The sequence below is a fragment of the Moschus berezovskii genome, chromosome 6 (genome assembly GCF_049115385.1).
Source record: "Moschus berezovskii isolate FMDL1 chromosome 6, NW_MosBer_1.0, whole genome shotgun sequence".
Lineage (NCBI taxonomy): Eukaryota > Metazoa > Chordata > Mammalia > Artiodactyla > Moschidae > Moschus > Moschus berezovskii.
In genome coordinates, this window is record NC_142465.1 from 65,169,196 (window position 1) to 65,192,956 (window position 23,761).

The following is a 23,761-nucleotide window of genomic DNA, read 5'->3' on the forward strand; positions in this document are numbered from 1 at the left end:
TCTCACACACACACCTATCAGTCTCTCTCACTCACTCACACACATACACAGTACAGCCATTAAGCACTGAACTCTTTAGGCCAAGTGTATTTCTTCTTGCTGTATTGCAGACTCATGTGTGACCCCACAGACTGTAGCCCACCAGGCTCCTCTGTCCACAGGATTCTCCTGGCAAGAATACTGGAGTGGGTTGCCATGCTCTTCCCCAGGGGATCTTCTCCACCCAGGGATCAAACCTAAATCTCTTACGTCTCCTGCACTGGCAGGCAGTCTCATATATACAAGCAACTACTTGGGTGTCTCAGTAATGAAGTTAGGCTTCATTCCTCAGGAGGGAGAAATAAAATGTCAAACTCCTCACCAAGAGAATGCACTGTCTTTGTACACAGGCCTAAGGATTAGACTTTTTACAAAGAGATTTTCAAACTTACTGTGGTTCTGAATGGGCACTGAGAACTGAAACCATCTGCACCCAGAGTTTACAGTCCACATTAACATCACTATTCAGCTGTCTTCAACAACACACTTTACTATTCCAGGAAACTCTTGCCCAAGCAGATAAGAATTGCAAATAACTTCATTGTTCATTCCAGGAACTTCACCAAAACCCCATATAAAACATCAGACTGTTCAACTTTTCAATAAATAGTAGCAAGTGATTGTTTACTTTCCAAGATTCTGGAAAAAAATCTCACCTCAAAATCCTTGCTTTACTATGTCTATCAATCCTAAACTATAACATCATGACCTCTACTAATTCTAATCAAGCTCCTACACTGAAATACCTGCATTAAAGTTTTCAAATCTTCAATAAATATTCCAACTCTCTTCCCCTTCCAAACCCTGCTACTCTTTTCACCCATACACATCCCCCTCTTGTCCCAGCAGATTCGACCAACTCAGGAAAGGTGGTGTCCTCCTTTACTATCACAAGCAACAAGCTCACCAGGTTATTTTGGGTAGTATTTTCTAGGAACCAACATTCCACAGCACTACCAGATACTTTCTCAAATGTCTGTTAAAATTCAGTTCAGCAATACTAGTTTCACAAGTACTATGAGGAAAATATGAAAACCTATATAAAATGGTGTAAGAAATCAGCACCCTGTAGTAGGCAACACATGCTGACACTATTGGTTCCAGTCTCTTAATGAGTTAAAACTAATTTCTAAATAAAATGAAATAAAGAGATTACTGACATCAAAGGGGCAATGAAACCAGTGAAGAGTTCTAAGGAAAATAGAAGATAAATCACAGAGAGGTTTAATAATCTAAACAGGAATCAAAGGAGAAATAGGATGGGGTAAAAACTAAATATACAAATAATCCACAATGTTAATCATCTGAAAGAAAAAATACTGCTAAATATACAACAGTATAACAGTGAAAAGAAACGTTGAGTCTTATTTCTGTAAAACTTTTAAACCATGATTCAGAATTAAGATACAATGAAATGCTTAATGTGTTTTCTAGAAAGTCGAAACTTCATATCCACCAAGAGTATATGTATAAAGATTTCTTCTACTATAAATCATTTAAAGTACCATTAAGGCTACAGGCATGCTTACACAGGCATGAAAGAAAAGGTTAAGCATTTAAAATGACTCAATAATTGGGAGGAACTGAAGAATTCAAACTTTTAAGATCTAAGGGTAAAAAAGGAAATCACAAGTACTAGAAGAAAATATAGATCAATTACTTCAGAACCTTGGTTGACGGTGAAGACTTTTCTAACTATATTTCAAAACCCAGAAACACTAAAAAACTACCATATAAAAAAGGAAAAATCTGCATGAAAATAATCAGAGAATCTATACGTAAATACTTGCAACCCATATCACAAAAAGGGCTCATCTCCCTACAGGGAGCTAGATTCCATATATATGGAATCCAGAAAGATGGTACTGATGAATTTATTTGCAAGGCATCAGTGGAGAAACAAACACAGAGACCAGACTTATGGACACTGAGAGGAGGGAGGAGGGGATGAACCGTATGGAGAGAACAACATGGAAACTCACATCACCATACGTAAAACACATAGCCAATGGGGATTAATGTATGTCTCAGGGAATTCAAACAGGGGCCCCTATCAACCTAGAGGGGTGGGATGGGGAGGGAAATGGGAGGGAGGTTCACAAGGGAGGGGTATATGTATACCTATGGCTGATTCATGTTGAGGTTTGACAGAAAACGAAATTCTGTAAGGCAATTATCCTTCAATTAAAAATTAATTTTTTTAAAGTGCTAATATCCCTATAGAGAACTCCTGAAATTAACATAAAAAAGGCCAACAACCAAACAGAATAAAAAACATGTATGTTAATGAAAAGGAAAAACAAGTTAAATGCCCATTCAGTTCAGTTCAGTTCAGTGGAGTCGCTCAGTCGTGTCCGACTCTTTGCGACCCCATGGACTGTAGCCTACCAGGCTTCTCCATCCATGGGATTCTCCAGGCAAGAATACTGGAGTGGGTTACCGTTTCCTTCTCCAGGGGATCTTCCCAACCCAGGGATCGAACCCGGGTCTTCCGCATTGGAGGCAGATGCTTTAACCTCTGAGCCACCAGGGAAGCCCTAATTTAAACATATGAAAAAAATGTCATTCATGATGAGACAAACACCACAGTGTGAGTTATACCAGTTCTTAAAAACGTTTTTAGATACATCTAACAGAATTACAGAAACACCTATCTTTATTTTATAATAGTTTTAGATTTACAGAAAAATTTCAAAGATAGTACGGAGTCTCCCTACACCACACACTTGGCTTCTGATATTAAGATCTTGTATTACCATGGCTTGTCACAATTAATGAACCAAAACTGATATATTATAATTAACTAAAGTCTTTAGGAGATCCAACCAGTCCATTCTAAGGGAGATCGATCCTGGGTGTTCATTGGAAGGACTGATGCTGAAGCTGAAACTACAATACTTTGGCCACCTCATGCGACGAGTTGACTCACTGGAAAAGACTCTGATGCTGGGAAAGGTTGGGGGCGGGAGGAGAAGGGGACGACAGAGAATGAGATGGCTAGATGGCATCACCGACTCTGTGGACATGAGTTTGAGTGAACTCCAGGAGTTGGTGATGGACAGGGAGGCCTGGCGTGCTATGATTCATGGGGTCGCGGAGAGTCGGACACGACTGAGCGACTGAACTGAACTGAAAGTCTTTATTTAGATTTTATTACTTTTTATCTAATGTACTTTTGCTGTTCCAGGATCCCATGCAGTATACCACATTATAGTATAATCATCTTCTCAGACTACTTTAGGCAGTGACAGTTTCTCAGAATTTCCCAGTTTTGGTGACCCTGACAGTTTTCAAGAGTACTGTTCAGTTATTTTGTGGAATACCCCTCAATTGAGATTTGTTTGATGCTTTTCTCATGATTAGCCTGGGTTCTAATTTGGGGGAGAAAGACTAGCGATGAAGTGCTATTCTCAACACACCACATTATCAATGTAATTTATGACTGCTGAAGTTAACTCTCTCACCCTATTCAGGCTGCTATAACAGAATACTTTAGACTAGGTGGCTTATAAACCACAGAAATTTATTTTCTCACAGTTCTACAGGCTGGGAAGTCCAAGACCAAGGCTACTGCATATTCAGTATTTGGTGAAAGCCCACTTTCTAGCTCACAGACTGCTGTCTTCTCATTGTGTCTTCACAGAACAAGGGATCTCGTAGATTTCTTACCACTAATTCCATTCATGAAGGCTCCACCCTCATGGCATAAGCATCTCCTAAGGGTCACACCTCCAAATACCATTACACTGGGGATTAGGTTTCAACATAGGAATTTTAGGGAAATCCTTGCTCTCAGACTATGTTGCTATTGTTATTATTCAGTCACTAAGTATTGCAAGCCTAAGTCTCTGCAACCCCATGGACTGCAGCACTCCAAGCTTCCCAGTCCTTCACTATCTCTTGGACTTTGCTCAACTCATGTCCATTGAGTTGGTGATGCCATCCAGCCATTTCATCCTCTGTCGCCCTCTTCTTCTGTTCTCAGTCTTTCTCAAGATCCAGGGTCTTTCCAATGAGTCAGTTCTTCACAACAGGTGGCCAAAGTATTCGAGCATCAGCATCAATCCTTCCAAAGAATATTCAGGACTGATCTCCTTTAGGACTGACTGGTTTGATCTCCTTGCTGTCCAAGGGGCTTTCAAGAGTCTTCTCAGTTCAAAAGCATCAATTCTTCAGCGCTCAGCCTTCTTTATGGTCCAACTCTCACATCTGTACACAACTACTGGAAAAACTGTAGCTTTGACTATTAGGACCCCTGTTGGCAAAGTGATATTTCTGCATTTTAATATGCCATCTAGTTTTGTCATAGCTTTCCTTCCAAGGAGAAAGCGTCTTTCAAATTCATGGCTGCAGTCACCACAGTTACTTTGGAGTCCAAGAAAAGAAAATCTGCTAATGTTTCCACTTTTCCCCCAACTACTTGTCATGAAGTAATGCGACTGGATGCCATGATGTTAGTTTGTTGAATGCTCTTGGATTATAAATTATCCATTTGCTTATGCAAATAGTAAGCATATGTTATTCGTCTGGCAAAATAATGGCAGAAAATAGCAAACAAAGATCCCCACAGGACTGAGTGACCATATATCCAAGAGAAGTACAACAACCATTAAAAATAAAGGAAGATCTTTACATATGAAAAAAGCCTCCAAACTAAAACATACATTTATTTACATTTGCAAAAAAACATTTGAAAAATAAGCAGGATACTAAAAGAAATGTTTGCCTATAAAAGGTGTGTGAGGAAAAACAAGAAGAAAGCAAAAGAGGAAACAAAACTTTGGTGTGTCTCTATACATACTTTTAGGTTTATAATTACATTGGGTGCATGCTAAGTAAGACGCTTCAAGTATGTCTGACTCTGTACCACCCTACCAACTGCAGCCTGCCAGGTTCCTCTGTCCATGGGGATACTCCAGGCAAGAATACTGGAGTGGGTTGTGGTGCCCTCCCCTCCAGGAGATCTTCCAAACACAGGGATAGAAAGCCATCTGTTATGTCTAACCTGCATTGGCAAGCAGGTTTTTTCCACAAGCATCACCTGGGAAGCCCCATAATCACATTATTTATTCCAAAAATATTTAATTTTAATTTCTGCAAATAATTTTTAATGCCTACAACTGTAAAAAGATTTGAAGGGTTTAAACACAAAGAATGGGGAAAGGAGAGAATCATTTCTGAAGAGTAAGTATATTATGAGATAAGATAGCTCCCGCTTAGGGACAATTATGTACCAAAAATTCACTGCAAGCTTTAATTTAAAAAAAAAATGTTGAAATGTACTATACCTGCTGCTGCTGCTAAGTCGCTTCAGTCATGTCCGACTCTGTGAGACCCCATAGATGGCAGCCCACCAGGCTCCCCCGTCCCTGGGATTCTCCAGGTAAGAACACTGGAGTGGGTTGCCATTTCCTTCTCCACTATACCTGCTAAAATTAGCCTATTCTCAAAACTTAACTGAATTACTATTAGACAAATAATTATAGTGCTATAAAATCACCTTCGTTATTAGCACAAAGATAAAGTCTAAAGAACTACAAAATCATCTGTATAAGCACAATATTTGTGCTATTGACTTGTAAGCTGATACTTAAGGTTAATTAAAAATATCTATTATTTCTACAAGCTATAAATTTACTATTTTTTTTTCTATTTCCCCAAGAAAATGGTGAAATCAATTTCTAACATATAGAAACATATTGGAAGATAAAAATGGCAGGGGTCTGCAAATAAAAACCAACATCCAAGTGCTCCTAAGAGCCAGTAAAATAATTTTCATGTCTCTGAGGTGAAGCAAACCAGAGAACAAGGGCCCAGGGAGCTCTTTTTAAAGCAGGAAAGCAATCCTCTAAAGCCTCCATCACAAAAAGCTGTCCATTCAACACTCAGAAGAGCTCACCTGCAGTTGTTCACAAAACTTTCCCAAAAGTCACAGTAGAAAAGATTATATTCTGCCTAAAAATGTTCCACTGGTGAATAAAATCCAAACTCCTTGCTCCTCTCTGATCTCATCTTCTACCACTATGCCCATGCTCCTGCTGCTGCTGCTAAGTCACTTCAATCGTGTCCGACTCTGTGTGACCCCATAGACGGAAACCCACCAGGCTCTCCTGTCCTTGGGATTCTCCAGGCAAGAACACTGGAGTGGGTTGCCATTTCCTTCTCCAATGTGTGAAAATGAAAAGTGAAAGTGAAGTCGCTCAGTCGTGTCGACCCTTAGCGACCCCACGGACTGCAGCCTACCAGGCTCCTCCATCCATGGGATTTTCTAGGCAAGAGTACTGGAGTGGCTTGCCATTGCCTCCTCCGCACTATGCCCATAAGCAACCTCTATTTCTCTATTCCTATTATACTACAAGTGGTTGATAGAAAATAAATTATTTTAAAATAATGCTTAAAGTCTTTATTCATACCTCCTTTTCACCCAGTTCTTTTATCTGAGAATGCTTTCCTTCTTTTCTGTTTGTAGAGCTAATTATCTTTAGCATCTCCTCTGAGAAATCTACCTAATACTCTTGGCTAAAAGTCATTCCCTCATTCTTTTCACGTTAACTATTTAAGTCCACCTTTGGTGAGAGCATGAAATTGATAAAAATCTATCATAAGTTATGTAAGTTTTACTGAGATGCTCTTTACACGGCATAATCTGGACTAAGTAAACAGAAGTCTATCCTGATTCCTAATACAACTCTTATTAGATATGTTGACCTATTTAGGGTTAAAACTTTATAGCAGAAAAGACCAGTTTCGAAAAAAAAAAAATGGAGACAACTCTATCTACTTTTTTTTTGGGCTGTCATTTACAAAAGTACTTAAGAATACATATATAATATCAAAATTATTGGCAGAAAATATTCAGCATCTTGCCATACCAGGCAGGAAGATATAACATGGTGAAAAGTTAAAATAAGGTGGAATTAGTACAAGAATCGGAGAAGGCAATGGCACCCCACTCCAGTACTCTTGCCTAGAAAATCCCATGGATGGAGGAGCCTCGTAGGCTGCAGTCCATGGGGTCGCGAAGAGTCGGACACGACTGAGCGACTTCACTTTTCACTTTCACATATTGGAGAAGGAAATGGCAACCCACTCCAGTGTTCTTGCCTGGAGAATCCCAGGGACGGGGGAGCCTGGTCGGCTGCCATCTGTGGGGTCGTACAGAGTTGGACACGACTGAAGCGACTTAGCAGCAGCAGCAGTACAAGAATACATGGATCACCAAAATGAATTCTCTGACTTTCAGTTCAGTCGCTCAGTCGTGTCCGACTCTTCGTGACCCCATGAATCACAGCACGCCAGGCCTCCCTGTCCATCACCAACTCCCGGAGTTCACTCAAACTCATGTCCACAGAGTCGGTGATGCCATCCAGCCATCTCATTCTCCATCGTCCCCTTCTCTTCCTGCCCCCAACCTTTCCCAGCATCAGTCTTTTCCAGTGAGTAAACTCATCGCATGAGGTGGCCAAAGTATTGCAGTTTCTCTGACTTTAGAAAAGAAAAAAAGCTCTATATGCAGTAATTTGATACTAAGAAAATATCACAAAAAAACAACTCTAGTCAAAGCTATGATTTTGCCAGAAGTCCTGTATGGATTTGAGAGTTGGACTATAAAGAAAGCTGAGCACCGAAGAATAGATGCTTTTGAACTGTGCTGTTGGAGAAGACTCTTGAGGGCCCTTGGAATGCAAGGAGATCAAACCAATCCATTCTAAAGGAGATCAATCCTGGGTGTTCATTGGAAGGACTGATGCTGAAGCTGAAACTTCAATACTCTGGCCACCTGATGCGAAGAACTGACTCACTGGAAAAGACCGTGATGATGGGAAAGATTGAAGGCGAGAGGAGAAAGACGATGAGATGGTTGGATGGTATCACCGACTCAATGGACATGAGATTGAGTAAAGTCTGGGAGTTGGCGATGGACAGGGAGGCCTGGTGTGCTGCAGTCCATGGGGTCGCAAAGAGTCGGACACGACTGAGCAATTGAACTGAACAACAACAACAAAAAAGCTGTAAGGATTTAGGGAATGCTAATAGTCTCCTCTCCAGCAGTTTGAGGGGACAATACAGAGGGAAGGAAAAAACAACAAAAACCAACATCTTAGCAATCAAAGAAATTCAAATAAAATGGTTATCTTTCTATAAGCAAATTATCAGAAGCAAATATTTTAAATATTAGTGTTACTGAAAATAGATGTGGTAGATTATTGGCGGTACCGGTACAACAGGCATTACCAGAAAAGGTTCACAGGCTTCAATGTGGGAAGTCCATTTCTGTATATCTACTCATCTAAGGAAATGTAAAACAGTGGTGGTGCGTCACATGCTGGAGTATGTTGTCCTTGCACAATTTAAAATAGTGAAAATTTAAAAGTGATAATTTAATAATTATCAACCACTATGAAATGTTTAAACTTCTTTTGATGAACTGATGATGAACCACTGAAAATTATAGCCATAAGAATTAGTATTATCATAAAAACTTACATTATAAAAAGGATCTTCAGTTCAGTTCAGTCGCTCAGTCGTGTCCGACTCTTTACGACCCCATGAATCACAGCACGCCAGGCCTCCCTGTCCATCACCAACTCCCGGAGTTCACTCAAACTCATGTCCATCGAGTCGGTGATGCCATCCAGCCATCTCATTCTCTGTCGTCCCCTTCTCCTCCCGCCCCCAATCCCTCCCAGCATCAGTCTTATCCAGTGAGTCAACTCGTCGCATAAGGTGGCCAAAGTATTGCAGTTTCAGCTTTAGCATCAGTCCTTCCAATGAACACCCAAGATTGATCTCCCTTTAGAATGGACTGGTTGGCAAAAATATTTAACTCTAAATATGAGAAAAGACAAAAGGACTATTTGAAGATGGATAACCACTGGAAGGAATCTGAAGTCTATTTTCTCCATTATTTTATGTTCTTATATTTAAAAGATAATTTTCAAAACATAATAATTGAGACTATAAAAGCAGAAAACAGTAAGACACTGGAAAGAAACTAAAATTATAGAACAAGATGGGCATTAGACTGGGGTGGTTCCAATGCTTTGGTAGTCTACATAAGCAAACTAAAACCTAAGCCAGACTCAATACACTATCTGAGAAAATTAAACTTAAGAACAATCAACCAACTAGGCTTTCCTAAATAAGGCAATCACTTAAGCTATAGCCAGTCAAGTTCATTTCCTTTGCTTCCATGTCTTCTCTATAAAAACCTCCACCCTCCTCCTATTGGTGGAGCACTCCTAACCACTTGTGGCTTGGCACTCCCTGATTCAAATCAAAGTATGCTCAAATAAAGTTGAAAGTTTTTAATGTGCCTCAATTTACTGGTTTTTTGTTTGGCTGTTTTTTGTGGGGTTTTTTTTGGCTTCACTGTTCCCCAACCAAGGTTCAAAGTCATGCCCACTGCAGTGTAGTCTTAACCCCTGGACCATCAGGGAAGTCCCCTTAGTTTACCTTTTAACCAAACTAAAAATGCAAGATGAAAACATTCACTAAAGTAAATAAAATAACTGGAACAGAAGAGTTTTGTACATCAACCTAAGAAAACCTCCCCCCAAACACAATTAAACTAGGAAATATAAAATAGAATAAAAAGAAAAAAATAAGATGGAATTATGAAAGTTTTTAATCACTTTGCCTTTACTTTAACATATATGAGTGGTTCCTCCCCTTGACACTATGCTAAATCCTAAAACAATGACTTTAAAATTCAAGAATTACTTGAAATATTTTTTAAAAACCCAAACCCAGAGTATCCCAATTCAGTTGCTTTGGGACAGAGCTTGAAATTTTACACACACACAGAGGCTTCTAGTTTTGTTGTTTTTAATCTCAACAAGTGTGCTTCTGAAATTCAGGTTAAGGCCACTGACCTACAAATAAGAGAATAAAAACACAGTAAACAGCAGAAATCTAAGCAGATTTTATGAAGATGGAAAAAATGCAAAACTAGTTTCTTTTTTTGATGGGTATGTTCTATTAGCTGTTATTCCATTTTGACTTCAGAAAATCTGAGTCACACATAAAACTCATTAAGAAGGAAAGTGAAAGTGAAAGTCATGTCCAACTCTTTGCGACCCGGCAGGCAGTAGCCTTCCAGGCTCCTCCGTCCATGGGATTCTCCAGGCAAGAATACTGGAGTGAGTTGCCATTTTCTTCTCCAGGAGATCTTCCCAACCCAGGGATTGAACCTGAGTTTCCCGCATTGCAGGCAGACACTTTAACCTCTGAGCCACCAGGGAAGCTCTAGACCGTTACAATGTCAAATAAATGGTATAGCACAGAGAAACAGGGCAGATGGTTACAAGAAAAATTTGGTTGACCCTCCTTGGTAGTATATTAAAAAGCAGAGACATTACTTTGCCAACCAAGGTCCCACTAGTCAAGGCAATGGTTTTTCCCGTGGTCATGTATGGATGTGAGAGTTGGACTGTGAAGAAAGCTGATCGCCGAAGAATCGATGCTTTTGAACTGTGGTGTTGGAGAAGACTCTTGAGAGTCCCTTGGACTGCAAGGAGATCCAACCAGTCCATTCTAAAGGAGATCGATCCTGGATGTTCATTGGAGGGACTGATGCTAAAGCTGAAACTGCAATACTTTGGCCACCTCATGCGACGAGTTGACTCACTAGAAAAGACTCTGATGCTGGGAAAGGTTGGGGGCGGGAGGAGAAGGGGACGACGGAGAATGAGATGGCTGGATGGCATCACCGACTCTGTGGACATGAGTTTGAGTGTACTCCGGGAGTTGGTGATGGACAGGGAGGCCTGGCGTGCTGTGATTCATGGGGTCGCGGAGAGTCAGACACGACTGAGCGACTGAACTGAACTGAACTGACTGAAGGAAAAGCTTATCAATGTGTTCATCAGGAAGATTATGACAGTTTTATTCCTAGCAGTCATTAGATAAGAAACAATGAAAATCCTACTTTAGTCCGCTAGTCTATGCTACTCCCCTCCTGCCAATACACATAAAGGGTGCAACATACACCCATTAGTAAACTTAATTCACTAACACATTGATTCTCAAATTCAGTGGGAGGCATATTAGAAAATCCACAGGGTATAATCTATAGTTTAAAAAGCCAGAGATGATTTTGACTCAATTATCCTTGTGAATCACTTACTTAGACATTCATCAACCTGAAGCAATGGCTCTGCAAAGCAATTCTAGTACCATAACCAAGTTTTTCCCAGAGTAATAATAATAATAATCAGAGTAATAAAAATAATTGCTAACCGAGTACTCACCAGGTGCAAGGTACTTTGCAAAGTCTTCTATACATACCATTTAATTTCTAAAACCCTACAAAGTAGGGTCTGTCATTCCCAATTTTACAGAAGAAAATGACCCTGAAGAGTTTAAGTAACTAGCTCAAGATCACAGTTATTAGTTATTACTGAAGTAGTCTTTATAGGGGAAAAAAAAAAAAAAACTATAATCAATTCTAAACTTTACATAATAGAAATGAGTTGTAGAGTTTTTTTCCAAAAAATTATAGCTAAAAGTTAAAATGTCAACCATTTTATAGCTTCCTGGAAAAAAAGGGGTCAGAGGAAAACAAAAATGTAAATAATATGTGGAGAAGGAATGGCAAAAATCCATGTTCACAAACTTACAGGCAAAAATTATTGCAAAATACAATGCTAACTTGTTTCTGGAGTGATAAAATGTAGGTATATATCATCTTGAAAATTTAACCGATATAAACATTTTCAGCATTTTAAGGCCATATAATAAACTGAAGAATATGAAAAAGCATCAAATCTTACAAGCTGTGAAAACTTGGGGTTTTTTTTAAATGTCACATCAAGATATTATCAAGCTATAATCTGATTTCTCAAATCTAGTTTTTATAACACACCATATCAAAGATATAACTTAAAACTCCAGTTTTAAAAACCTCAATGAAATGTCTAATTTTAAAAAGTAGACAAAGCAGTTTTTATTTAAGTATAGTAATTTCAATGAAAAGTGTGTATATATATATATATATAAACTATAAGGTTAACGGGAATGACATTAAATGCACTGTTCTGAGTGCAATTCTGTATTTTAAAGAGTAAGTCTGGTACTCTACAGCTAAACAGTTAGATTTCATTAAGGATGAAATTTTATCCAAATCTTATTCTTGATATTAACCAATGTTTTTAGACCTTTAAAAATAGCTATTTTATTCACATGGACTTCCCAGGTGGCAGAGTGGTAAAGAATTCTCCTGACAATGCAGGAGAATCAGGAGGCCTGGGTGAATTCCTTGGTTCGGAAGATCCCTTGGAGGAGGCAATGGCAACCCACTCCAATATTCTTGCCTGGAAAACACCATGGACAGAGTTTGGCGGGCTAGAGTCCATGGGGTGGCAAAGTACGACACAACTGACCATGCGCATGCACACACACGTTTTATTTACATACAGATATTGTATTTACATACTGATACTGTAACTGATATACAAATTAGATATTGTCTAATTTGTCTAAAAGAAAAATCTTCGAAGATTACATCTCTTTTCATTTGCGTATACCTCACATGTAATTTAAAAGACCCAATAATACCAAGTTATTGCCCCTCCAAATTGGCCTACCGACTGCTTCCAGATTACTCTCATAAAAACACTGCATACATGAAACACAGGCTTTTCATTTTCTACTGTATCAAAATGGACTATTTCTAGGCCATAACTAACCTGACTCAAATTTACTAATTCAATGTTTTTTTCTAATTCCACCACACTTCATTCACGCAATTAAGCAACAATACTTTGGCCACCTCATGCGAAGAGTTGACTCACTGGAAAAGACTCTGATGCTAAGAGGGATTGGGGGCAGGAGAAGGGGACGACAGAGAATGAGATGGCTGGATGGCATCACCGACTCGAAGGACATGAGTTTGAGTGAACTCCGGGAGTTGGTGATGGACCGGGAGGCTTGGCGTGCTGTGACTCATGGGGTCGCAGAGAGTCGGACACAAGTGAGCGACTGAACTGAACATGGGGAAAATACCAAAATTTTAAAAGCATGGTCCCTCTGGTGCACAAAGCAGTCAAAAGGGTAAAGACCTGTAAATAATAAATTATAACACAATGTATTGAGTTCCACACAGGGTGCTAAGTTGCTTCGGTTGTGTCCAACTCTTTGCGACTCTATGGACTGTAGCCCACCAGGCTCCTCTGTCCTTGGGGATTCTCCAGGCAAGAGTTCTGGAGTGGGGTGCCACACTCTTCTTCAGGGGATCTTCCTGACCCGGGGACTGAACCTCTGCTCTTAAATCTCCTCTATTGGCAAGCGGGTTCTTTACTAGCACCACCAGGGAGGCCCTATTGAGTCCTATAGTAGACACAAATGCTATAGCAGGATCGCGGTAACTGCCAGAATGAATCAAAGACAACTTCGAGAAAGTAACATTGTCCTCAAAAAAGAGAATTTCTCTCTAAGTGTCATAGCACTATAGTGTCCTCACACCAGTTTCCTCATCTTTGTATCCCAGCACTGATCACAGTGGTAGTACGGGGAAGACACACACTTCAGACATGGATGAACATATAAGTTCATTCAGGATGAAATTTTATCACAATAAAATTTGGTACATGCTCAAATAAGATGAACTAATTTTAACACTTTAAGAAAATTATAGACAACTTTCGATTATCCCAATGTCATGCATCTATAAATCTATCTCCTTACATATAGTGTTCAATATCATATGTTACAGAAGAACATAGCATTATTTATAGTAGGCACCCCCCCATTAGACTTACTGACAGACGTCTACTGATTTTCCAAGTTGGCCAAAAGAGAGGAAAACAGGCTAGGAAAGGTAAGCTGCACCTCAGATATAGTCAATATATTTTTCTGGTCCTTAACAATTTCTCTTTTCAGGTCAAATATTTTGCAGATATCAAACTGACTGCCACTAAAAAATCTGAGAGCAAAACAATGACAAAGAATTCACGAATGACAGTAAAAATTCTTGGCTTAATTTTCTAAGTATCTCACAGAAATCTTTTTTTAAAAGACAGTCTAACAGGTCCTCTCCCCACCAGTTCAAAGAAATTGCCAACACTGTAAGCTGAATACTAATAAATTATACTAGGTTTTCTATCGTAGGCTGATTTTACTTCATAGATACTATACAATGCACATTTTAAGATGCCATCAACCTGTTTATCTCCATCATTTCAAATGCAGAGTGTCATAATCTGTTTACAAAATGCATTTAAAATACTTTTTCCATTTAAAAGATTAAGCGGAAACTATACATCCAAAATTCAAAGAACTGTTTTTCCTTCACCTATAGGAAAGGGGACAACTTTTAAAATAGATAAAATACTCTAAAGAATATTTTATAAGCTGGATTTAACTTGTCTTTTTTCTATAATACAGCTATACATTCATTACAATTACATACCATGGAAGTATAAAAGCTATATAAATGTCATGTCATGATGCTCTAATTTTTATTAAAACTACAGAACATAAATATTCAAAAAAGAACAGAAAATAAAGATTCAAAATGTAATGCCCTATAAATATTCAGTACTATTAGACAATAACAAAGAAAATATCAGGGCAAAAACTGTGTTCAAAGAAACTTTTTTTATATTAAGTAACATCATTATTTTCACTTTTGAATGTCTATCTCAGTAGCCATTGTTCACAATATTTGCAGTGTTTTAGTTAGTACTATTTCACCAATAGAGGAGAAAAATACTGCTGAAAATAAGGGAAAAAACAAAGGCATTGACAAGAGTAAATTTTCCATGCCATCTCTTTTCACCATAATCATAGGACTAAACCGGTAAATGAAAACTAAATATATCAACATTTATATACTTTTAAATTTCCTTAGTCAACTCAGCTATTTTGCGCTACAGAAAAAATTAATTTTTCTATTGGTAAAACCAATGACTTATTAGAACAAGATTGCTGGTGTACAAAGCTACCACTTCCACACTGAATTGCTATCATACACTGAATTAATTATTCTAATTTCACCTTTCCGCCTTTTCATTACTATGTATTGCTTCATTTTTCTTCAAGTAATCAGACTCATTTGGCAAGCTGCACTATTTCAAATATCTAACACTAAAAGTGATTTTAATGGACCTGAATCCAAAGATGAAAATACATTACACATTTTACAGAAGCTCCTTTTAGCAACAGGCAAATCACAATATTAACAAGACAATTTTTTTAACAAGAATTTAATTCTCCGTATAAATATATATGTTTTTACTGATTGTAAAGGTTAGCTGAAAATTTGAAAGATACAGAAATGTATTTTTATTCATCTGTAAGCCCCACTACCCAGATCTTTGTTGACTTTTTTGGTAGATGTCCTTCTAGTGAGGATAAGACTTCAAGTAACTAATTAGACACTAATAATTATGTAGAGGGGGGAATCAGTGTATCCTCAATACAGCCTTTCGATAAATATATGAAACACTGATTATTAATGATATGACCTGTTAATTTCACAAAGAATTTAGGGAGTCTTTCAATTCAGACTGATCCCTAAACTGAAGTCCCTTTCACAATTTTTATAGTGTCAACATTTTAATGGCAACAAGCAGCAAGATGTGACTATTCTTAAAATGATTATCAACAGTGATGTCAAACACATTTCAACATGTTTTTACTTTTGCTGTTAAAAAATCAATAATATATTTGCACAGTCATTTTAAAATAGTTTAAATTCAAAGACAAAATTCTTTGAAGCCCAGTATTCAAAACCATTAGTCTTCCTGGCCCATAAGATAATTTACCAGATAAACGGTTACCGCTTCTATCTACATCTGGAAATCTCTTCCATTAAAAAAAAAAAAAAATTCTTAAATATAGCCACATTTTTCTTTTGTTCCAATCCATTGTTTATGGAAGTACGCAGATATTAGGAATACAAAGACTGAAAGGACTTCATTAACAAAGCAACGTCAACATTTAATAAATAAACCAACTACTTAATCTTATAAAAGAACTGAACAAAACCAATTAAATGCTAGCAAGTCCTTTTCTTACAGTATGGTTGAACCAGATTTCTAGCTTCTAGAAGGCTTTCCTTTACTCAGGACATCAAAGATCTTAAAAACCCCATTCATTTTCATCTAATGGTCAATACACCTAAAATGTAGTAATTCAGATTTGTTACTCTCACCTTCTTACGTAAGAATCTTTTAAAAGAAATCCTTCAACAAAGACTCGAGAAAGAACCAGCAAAGTTTGAGTAAACAATTGTCTAAGTCAAGCATTTCCTGATAAGTGACAGAAGATCTAGTGGCTGCCAGGGATATACTTGCTGACCCTAGAACAGTCAAAACTCAAAACAAAAATTTCCCACTTCTGTTATATAAAACGTTAATTTGGCTAATAAGTAAAAGGTGATAATCCATGACCAGCGACGTGTCTCTGGTGGACACATTAATTTAGAGGAGGAGCGCCATGGATTTCAGCTACATGCCTTTGCCATTTTTGCAGAAGAAAAGCTAATTGTTAACGGCCATGTGACATTATAAGATCCCAGAAAGGAAAGGGTGGGAGGAAGAGAGAGGAGTTCAAGGCAGTTCAGGGTCAGAACAAGCTCAGACATCCTGTCATTAGCAAACGTTCCCCAAGCAGAAGGCATAATACTGCTTACCCGAAAAGGAGTGGGTGAGAAGGGAAGAACGAGGGGAAAACCGCAGGAGAGTCAGTGTGGCACGGAGAGGGTGATGGGAGGGAGCAGATCTGGAGCTCTCCAGCCGAGTTGGGGAGCAAAAACCATCGGGCACAGAAACCCTGAGAAAAGCAACTGCGACGCAGACGGCAGTACCTGGCAGCCCCTTCATCTCCCCCTCCCCATCGGTTCCTGGGGTTTCCCACCTTCCCTCCACCTCTGCTCTGGGCAACACTCAGGGGTGTGACCCGCCAGCGGGAGGCCGCCCCGAGCTTTGTCTCGGCCGGCTCCCCACGCGAGGGCTCCTCCTCCTCCCGCTCCCACCCGCGCACACCGCCGGCGTCTCCAAGGAGCTGGAAACGCGGCAGCCGCCGCCTCTTCGCCCACCTCCCGCGGACCCGCGCCCCTTCCTTCCCCTCGGGGCTGCGCCGCCCGCTCCCGCAGCTCCACCCCCGCCGAGCGGACCTTTGTGTCTCGGGAGACTTTCTGCCTCTTTCCCTCCTCGGCCTCGCGGGGAGATCGGCCCGCCCCAGGAGACCAAGACGGCAACAAACAGGGACGCGGCGGCGGCTGAAGGCGCCTCCCGCGAAGGAGCCAGAGCGTCAGACACCCACAGCCCTCCCCACGCCCGGGGGAATGCCCGCGGTCCGCGCTGGACCCCAGCGGCGACCAGCAGCAGCGGGCCCCCTGCGCTGCACCGCGCCGCCCTCTCAACTTCCCGGCCGGGCCTGAGCCGCCCACGCCCCTGCCCAGCCGCTCGCCCCGGCCCCCGGTCTCAAGCACCCTGCGGCCCCACTCCGCCCGGGGTCGGCGCGGCAGCAGGGAAAGCCCCGCGCCGCCGCCGGCCGCCAACTCACCAGCGAGTGCGGGGGCTGCGTCCCGAGAGCAGGCGAGGCGAGGGAGGCGCAGCGGCAACGCGGCTCCGCCGACGCCCGCGGCGACCGGATGCAGGTCCGGGTCCCAGCCGCTGGCCAACCGAGGCGCCGCCGACGCGCAGGCCTCCGCCGCCGCAGCCGCCTTCCAGCTCTCGCCGAAGAGTCCGGGCCTCCGGGAGGGGCCGCGGGTCCCTCACGCGTTGCCAAGCCCCCCGGACAACATGGCTCCCGGGCCGCCGAGTCGCGCGGGCGGCCCTCTAATCCCCTCGGAGGGGCCGGGGTGGGAGCGAGGCGGGCAGGGAGGCGCCGACGCCCGGCGGAGGCGGCCGGGCCGGACACGGGCTCCTTCTTCTCTGGGGCCGCCGGTCGGGGCCGGGCCGACGAGACGCTCGCCGCTGCGTATGCGTCGCTTTCTCACTCGGCGGCTGCGGATTGACGCCTCCGCCTGTTTCCCGGGGGAGAGCGAGCGCGAGAGAAAAAAGACTTTTATTGAAACGCTCCAACCAGCAGCCACAGAGAAAGGCGACCGGCTGCGGGAGCTGCCCCCACCCGCTCTCGAGCCTCTCGCCGCGGGCAGCGCGACCCCTGCCGGCGGCCGCGGTGGAGGCGGGGCCTAGGAGGCGGGGCGGGGTATCCCCGGGAAACCCCCCGCCCCGAGGTGGGGGCCCTGCGTCTCCAGGGCCCCGCTTCTGGGCTGCCGAGAGGGCGGTGGGGGAGGTGATGCGACCCCACGAGGGTGAAGGTTAGCAGTGCCTGTCCACGGCGCCTGGAGAAGAAATCTGACTGGTTCGGCCCCTTCATCTTTCCACATCCCCCCACCAACACAAAAACTGTGGCTTAAATTATCCAAGTAATTATGTAATTTAGATACCACTGCCACAGTCCTCTACTGGCTCTCTAGAAAGCTGATGTCAAAGGACCCACACTTGAGTTTGATTGCTGCAACTTTTCTCCTTTATTGTGGGCGGCTGGGTGAATACGAGAGCAGCAATCACTCACACACGCAGCATTTATTCAGTTAAACTACAATCTCCTTTATATTACGTTTTTGACAATATACTAGGTCCTTAAAGGACGGAGAGTCTCACTGGCATGAAAGATACGCCATAAGCAATTATAATAAAAACCTGAGCTTCATGAGAAGGGAAATAGAAGGTGCTGTGAGAACAGAAAGGAACTTCTGTTGCTGAGCTGGTTGGGTTTTGTTTTCTTGGAGGAGGGGGCCGGAGAGAGGTTGGCCCAGTTTCTGTAAATGTTTTTACTTTCTTCTCTCCCAGAGGCTAAAAGCTAGTTCAGGAATGCACAGCAGAGTGAAAGTGAAGACAAACTGAAGTAATACTGACCCACTTTTTTCCTTTAAAAAGGATAAAAGCATAAAGTAAACACAAAAACATAACCCCCTAGAGGGAGATATGAGAGGACTGAAAAGAGAATGGAAACCGGATGCAGACAACCTAAACAAGCTAAAAAAAAAAATTAAAACCACACAAAAGGCCCGGTGAAGTGAGATATAAATATTTTTCCATTGTAATACCCAGAAATAGACTTACTAAAATTTTAATGTAATTTCAAATCACATTATGTTCTAACGACTTCTGACAGTTATCTTCTTGGATTCCTGGGTGAATCTTTTCTCCCTAAAAATAATGTCTGCCGATTTCTCTTATTTTGTTGGACCAAACTGAACGTATCTACTGTAATATTCAATAATCATACATTTCGATCAAACCACTCCCATACATCGAAAATTACCAGAGTCCATAAGTTAGCAGCATTTATGCTCTACACATATTTAACACTTGCATATCATACAAAAACACAAATATATAACAAACTCTTCTTTAGAACAGTGGGCCTTAAAAAAAAAAAACTGTAATTGACGCTTTTTAAATTTGTCCAAGTCAAAGAACTTTGTAATATGGCAAGAAGTAGCATGATTCAGAGCTCTTTTAAGGTTGGAAAGACAGAAAAGTTGGTGTTTTTATAAGACCTACTTATATACCAAATATTTATCACATACTTGCCTTTAAAAAAAAAAAATAATTGTACATCTTTTTTTTGACCCTTAGTAATGTTAGAAATCATAATAAAAGTAAGTTTACAAAATAACATCCTGAGTTACACATCAATAATTCCCCCTTCTATCATTATATTAGAATTACTCCATTGTAAATCAAAAGATTATTCTAATTGCCCCATCTAAAGCTGGTGAAAAGTATCTTTTCCTCTTCCTACATCTTTTATTACAATAAAGATTTCATAATTAGAGCTTAGTTAATGATTGTATTCATCTATTTGTTCTTTCCATCAGAAAAATTTACTGATTACTCCTGATGTGCCAGACACTGTTCCAGGCAGTGAAAATATAGAAGTTAACAAGACCAACAAGATATAGCCATTATGGAACTGTTTGTTTGTGGTAGAAACAAACAATAAATATGTAATCACTTAAGGAATTCATAACTTATAATCATGAGAAATCTAATGAAAATGAAATAGTAATGTAAAGGAAATTGATAGAACAGGATAAGTGGTGAGGTGAGGAAAGTCTTGATTATCAACAAAGGCTGAAAGCCATGGGTTCTTTCTTTGTATCAACTTAGTAAGTTATTTAATCTAGAAAATATCACATAAAAAAACAAATGTGGTATTTACATACAATGGAATATTGTTCAGCCATTAAAAAGAAGGAAATGATGCTACATATGGATGAAACTGCAGTCCGTGGGGTCGCTAAGGGTCGGACGCGACTGAGGGACTTCACTTTCACTTCTCACTTTCACACATTGGAGAAGGAAATGGCAGCCCGTTCCAGTGTTCTTGCCTGGAGAATCCCAGGGACGGGGGAGCCTGGTGGGCTTCCGTCTATGGGGTCACACAGAGTCGGACACAACTGAAGAGACTCAGCAGCAGCAGCAGCATGGATGAAACCAGAGAACTTTACCCTAAGTGAAATAAGCCAATCACAGAAGCACAAATGCTTCATGATTCCATTTATATGAACTATGACAGTCAAATTCAGAAGCACAAAATAGGTCAAGGATTGCCAGGAGCCAGAGGGTGCGGGAAATGGAGAATGCTATTCAGTGGGTATAAAGTCTCAATCATGTAAGGTGAAAAAGTTCTAGAGATCTGCTGTACAACTTTGTGCCTATGGCTAACAACACTCTACTGTACCCTTAAGAATTTAAGAGGGTAGATATCTTTTTATCTGTTCTTTTTTTTTTTTTTATGGTTCTGGTTAAATTATATATACCAGTTTATAACAAATGGTAAAATCTGTAACTCTGTTCAAAGTTTTAAAAGATTACTTAAGAATAGTTTCTTGTATTTCTATGCCACCTTTATAGTTCTGGTTTCTCATTTCTTAATTAGTAAATTCAGCATGCAGGTTCTATCCCAGGCTAATTTATACACTTCCAGAAGGAATGGCCTCTTAAATCCACAGAGTGTTGAGGTGGGGAGCCCCCAACCATGTCAGATTCGTTTCACATATGATAATATACATGTTTCAATCCATTCTCCCAAAACATGTTCTTATACAATTGTAAAAAAAGAAAAGAAAAAGTCATATTCAGTCAAAATAATGGGTACGTGCCTTTAGCTAATTTTTAAGACCGATTTAAAATTCACACATCATGATTTTGGCATGTTGGCCTTTTCCCTAGGTTGTAATATAGATTTTTTTTCTAACCTTGTAGAATAAAGTTAAATGATAAAGTTATAGATCATCTCCCAAACTGTACTTAGTAGATATTTTCTAGAGCTTGGTAGGCTTCCTAGGTGGCTCATGGGTAAAGAATCTGCCTGCCAAGCAGGAGATGCAGATTTGATCTGTGGGTAGGGAAGATCCCTGGAGTGGAAGGGCAGCCATGGCAACCCACTCCAGTATTCTTGCCTGGAGAATCCCATGGACAGAGAAGCCTGGCAGGCAACTGAGCACACACAGAGTTTGGTGGGGGAAAAGGGTTGAGAAGGATTTCAGATTCAACTACTTAATCTCTTTTGGAAATTCACAATGCACATTTATATATTAAAAGCTCTGAAAAGTCCTGACACTAAAAGTAATTTTCTCTCCAGCTGAACCAGTGTATCCCAAAATATTCTGATCCGAGAGTAGCTTTATCACAGGACATATATGAAAATATTGAGGACACACAATTGCTGATGAGCAGTTTGGGAAACTGCTCTCTTGAAGCCTCAGGAAAGGGGGCCCTTGAAGGGGAGAATTTGAAGGTCATTGAACTTTGCACAGGGAGTAGTTGAAGGTGGAGACAGAAAATCTTTTCTGTGATTCACACTTTGAGAGTGACATAGCCTGGAAAACAAATGTGAAACATGACCAGATAAGATATGGAAAAAAGAAGCTGGTTTTCTTAGACTGGTTTTCAGTTGCCTTACATCAGTGGTTCTCAAACGATAATCTCTAAACCAGCAGCAGCAATATCACCTGGGGATTTTTTAGAAACGAAAATTCTCAGGCCCCACCTGACACCAACTGAATCAGGAACTCTGGGATGGAGCCCAGCAAGCAGTTTTAAGTCTGCTGGATTCCACTGAACAAGAAAGTTTGGAACCACTTTCGTACTTGTGTATCAATATATAGCTTTACCTGTCTACAAAACGATTTTCCACATGTATGAATTTCTGGAGCCTTTCCAATTATTAATAATTGTAAAAGTCCTCGAAGAAATTAACTTACCAAATTGAGGAAAAGCTTTTTTGTCTATGCGCTTCTCTGTTTTGCTAGGCCAAACGCATCGTACATTTATTTTTTTGCAATAGGAATGAAGCAAATTAAGCTAAGGGCAGCAATCAACTATCATCCCCTAATATTACTTGAGCAAAGTAATTTTATGTTTCATAAAAGTGAGATGGTGACTGCAGCGATGAAATTAAAAAAATGCTTGCCCCTTGGAAGAAAAACTATGACAAACCTAGATAGCATATTAAAAAGCAGAGACATTACTTTGCTGACAAAGGTCCATATAGTCAAAGCTATAGTTTTTCCGGTAGTCATGTATGGATGTGAGAGTTGGACCGTAAGGAAGGCTGAGTGCCAAAGAATTTATGCTTTTGAACTGTGGTGTTGGAGAAGACTCTTGAGAGTCCCTTGGACTGCAAGGAGATCCAACCAGTCCATCCTAAAGGAAATCAGTCCTGAAAATTCATTGGAAGGACTGATGCTGAAGCTCCAATACTCTTATCACCTGATGCGAAGAGCTGACTTATTAGAAAAGACCATGATGCCGGGAAAGATTGAAGGCAGGAGGAGAAGGGGAAGACAGAGGATGAGATGATTGGACGGCATCACTGACTTGATGGACGTGAGTTTGAGCAAACTCCGGGAGATAGTGAAGGACAGGGAAGTTTGGTGTTCGGCAGTCCATGGGGTTGCAAAGAGTTGGACACCACTAAGTGACAGAACAACAACAAAAGTGAAACTAGCAAGAAAAGTGTTATTTTCAAAGGATTTTTTTGAACATGCTTTGAAATCAGAACACCTAGCCTCACCTCAACATTTAATTTTTATAAATATTTTGTACCAATCCAACATTTGCAAAAGAACTTGATACCAATGCATAATGATATGGCTGTAGCCCATTATTTCAAAAGTTACCTGTAGAGAGTTAGTTTACAGAGTCAGATCTATTTACAATCATTATCAGACTATCTCCATAGACATACAATTTACAAATCTGGGGAGGGACATTTCTTCCCTGTCTACATCTTAATTTTCAATGTTTGAAATACTGAATTTAACTGTAAAGGGTTAATAGATAGCATCCAGGATATTTGGTACAGTCCGGGCAACATTATAAAAAGCTCTCAGGAAAGTGATGTCAGGTGTCCTTACAAGGGAAACAAATCCAGAAACCAAACTCAGTCTTGGCAGTTAGGAAGGCATAGTTTTCAACCATTTCATTTTAAAATGAAGTTGTTCTCTAGTAGCTGACAGAATTGCTTCATGTTTTTGGTCTCTACAGTGTTAGTCTCCAGGCTTCCAGTAAGGTTCCACACAAGGCTCTATTAAGAGACTAAGCAGGAATTAAATAGTTTTTCTTTGTTTTTTAAACCTTGTGATATTAACTGCTCTTAGCTAAATTGATGGTCTGTCTACTGGGGGAAAAAAAAAAGCAGGGGTGGTCTGTGAATCAGTATTTGAGCTTCCTGAGAAATGAAGCAATGCATA

At 40.5% G+C, this 23,761-nt stretch overlaps 1 protein-coding gene across 13 annotated transcripts in view; it reads right to left on the reverse strand.

The window, feature by feature from the left end:
- CDK17 (cyclin dependent kinase 17) overlaps window positions 1-18,115 on the reverse strand; it is a 131,310-nt gene extending 113,195 nt beyond the window's left edge. For 11 of the 13 annotated variants that reach the window (XR_016037635.1, XR_016037633.1, XR_016037632.1 and 8 more), the window contains exon 1: window positions 16,676-17,481. Coding sequence is in view for 1 of the 13 variants with exons in the window: in XM_088837124.1 (XP_088693250.1) it covers window positions 16,676-16,865 (190 nt within the window). In the remaining 12 variants the exon portion in view is untranslated. Of the gene's footprint in view, window positions 1-16,675; window positions 17,482-17,550 lie in introns of those variants that run through there. The other 2 variants (XM_055394751.2, XM_088837124.1) reach the window with 2 other exon arrangements.
- Window positions 18,116-23,761: the final 5,646 nt, after the last annotated feature.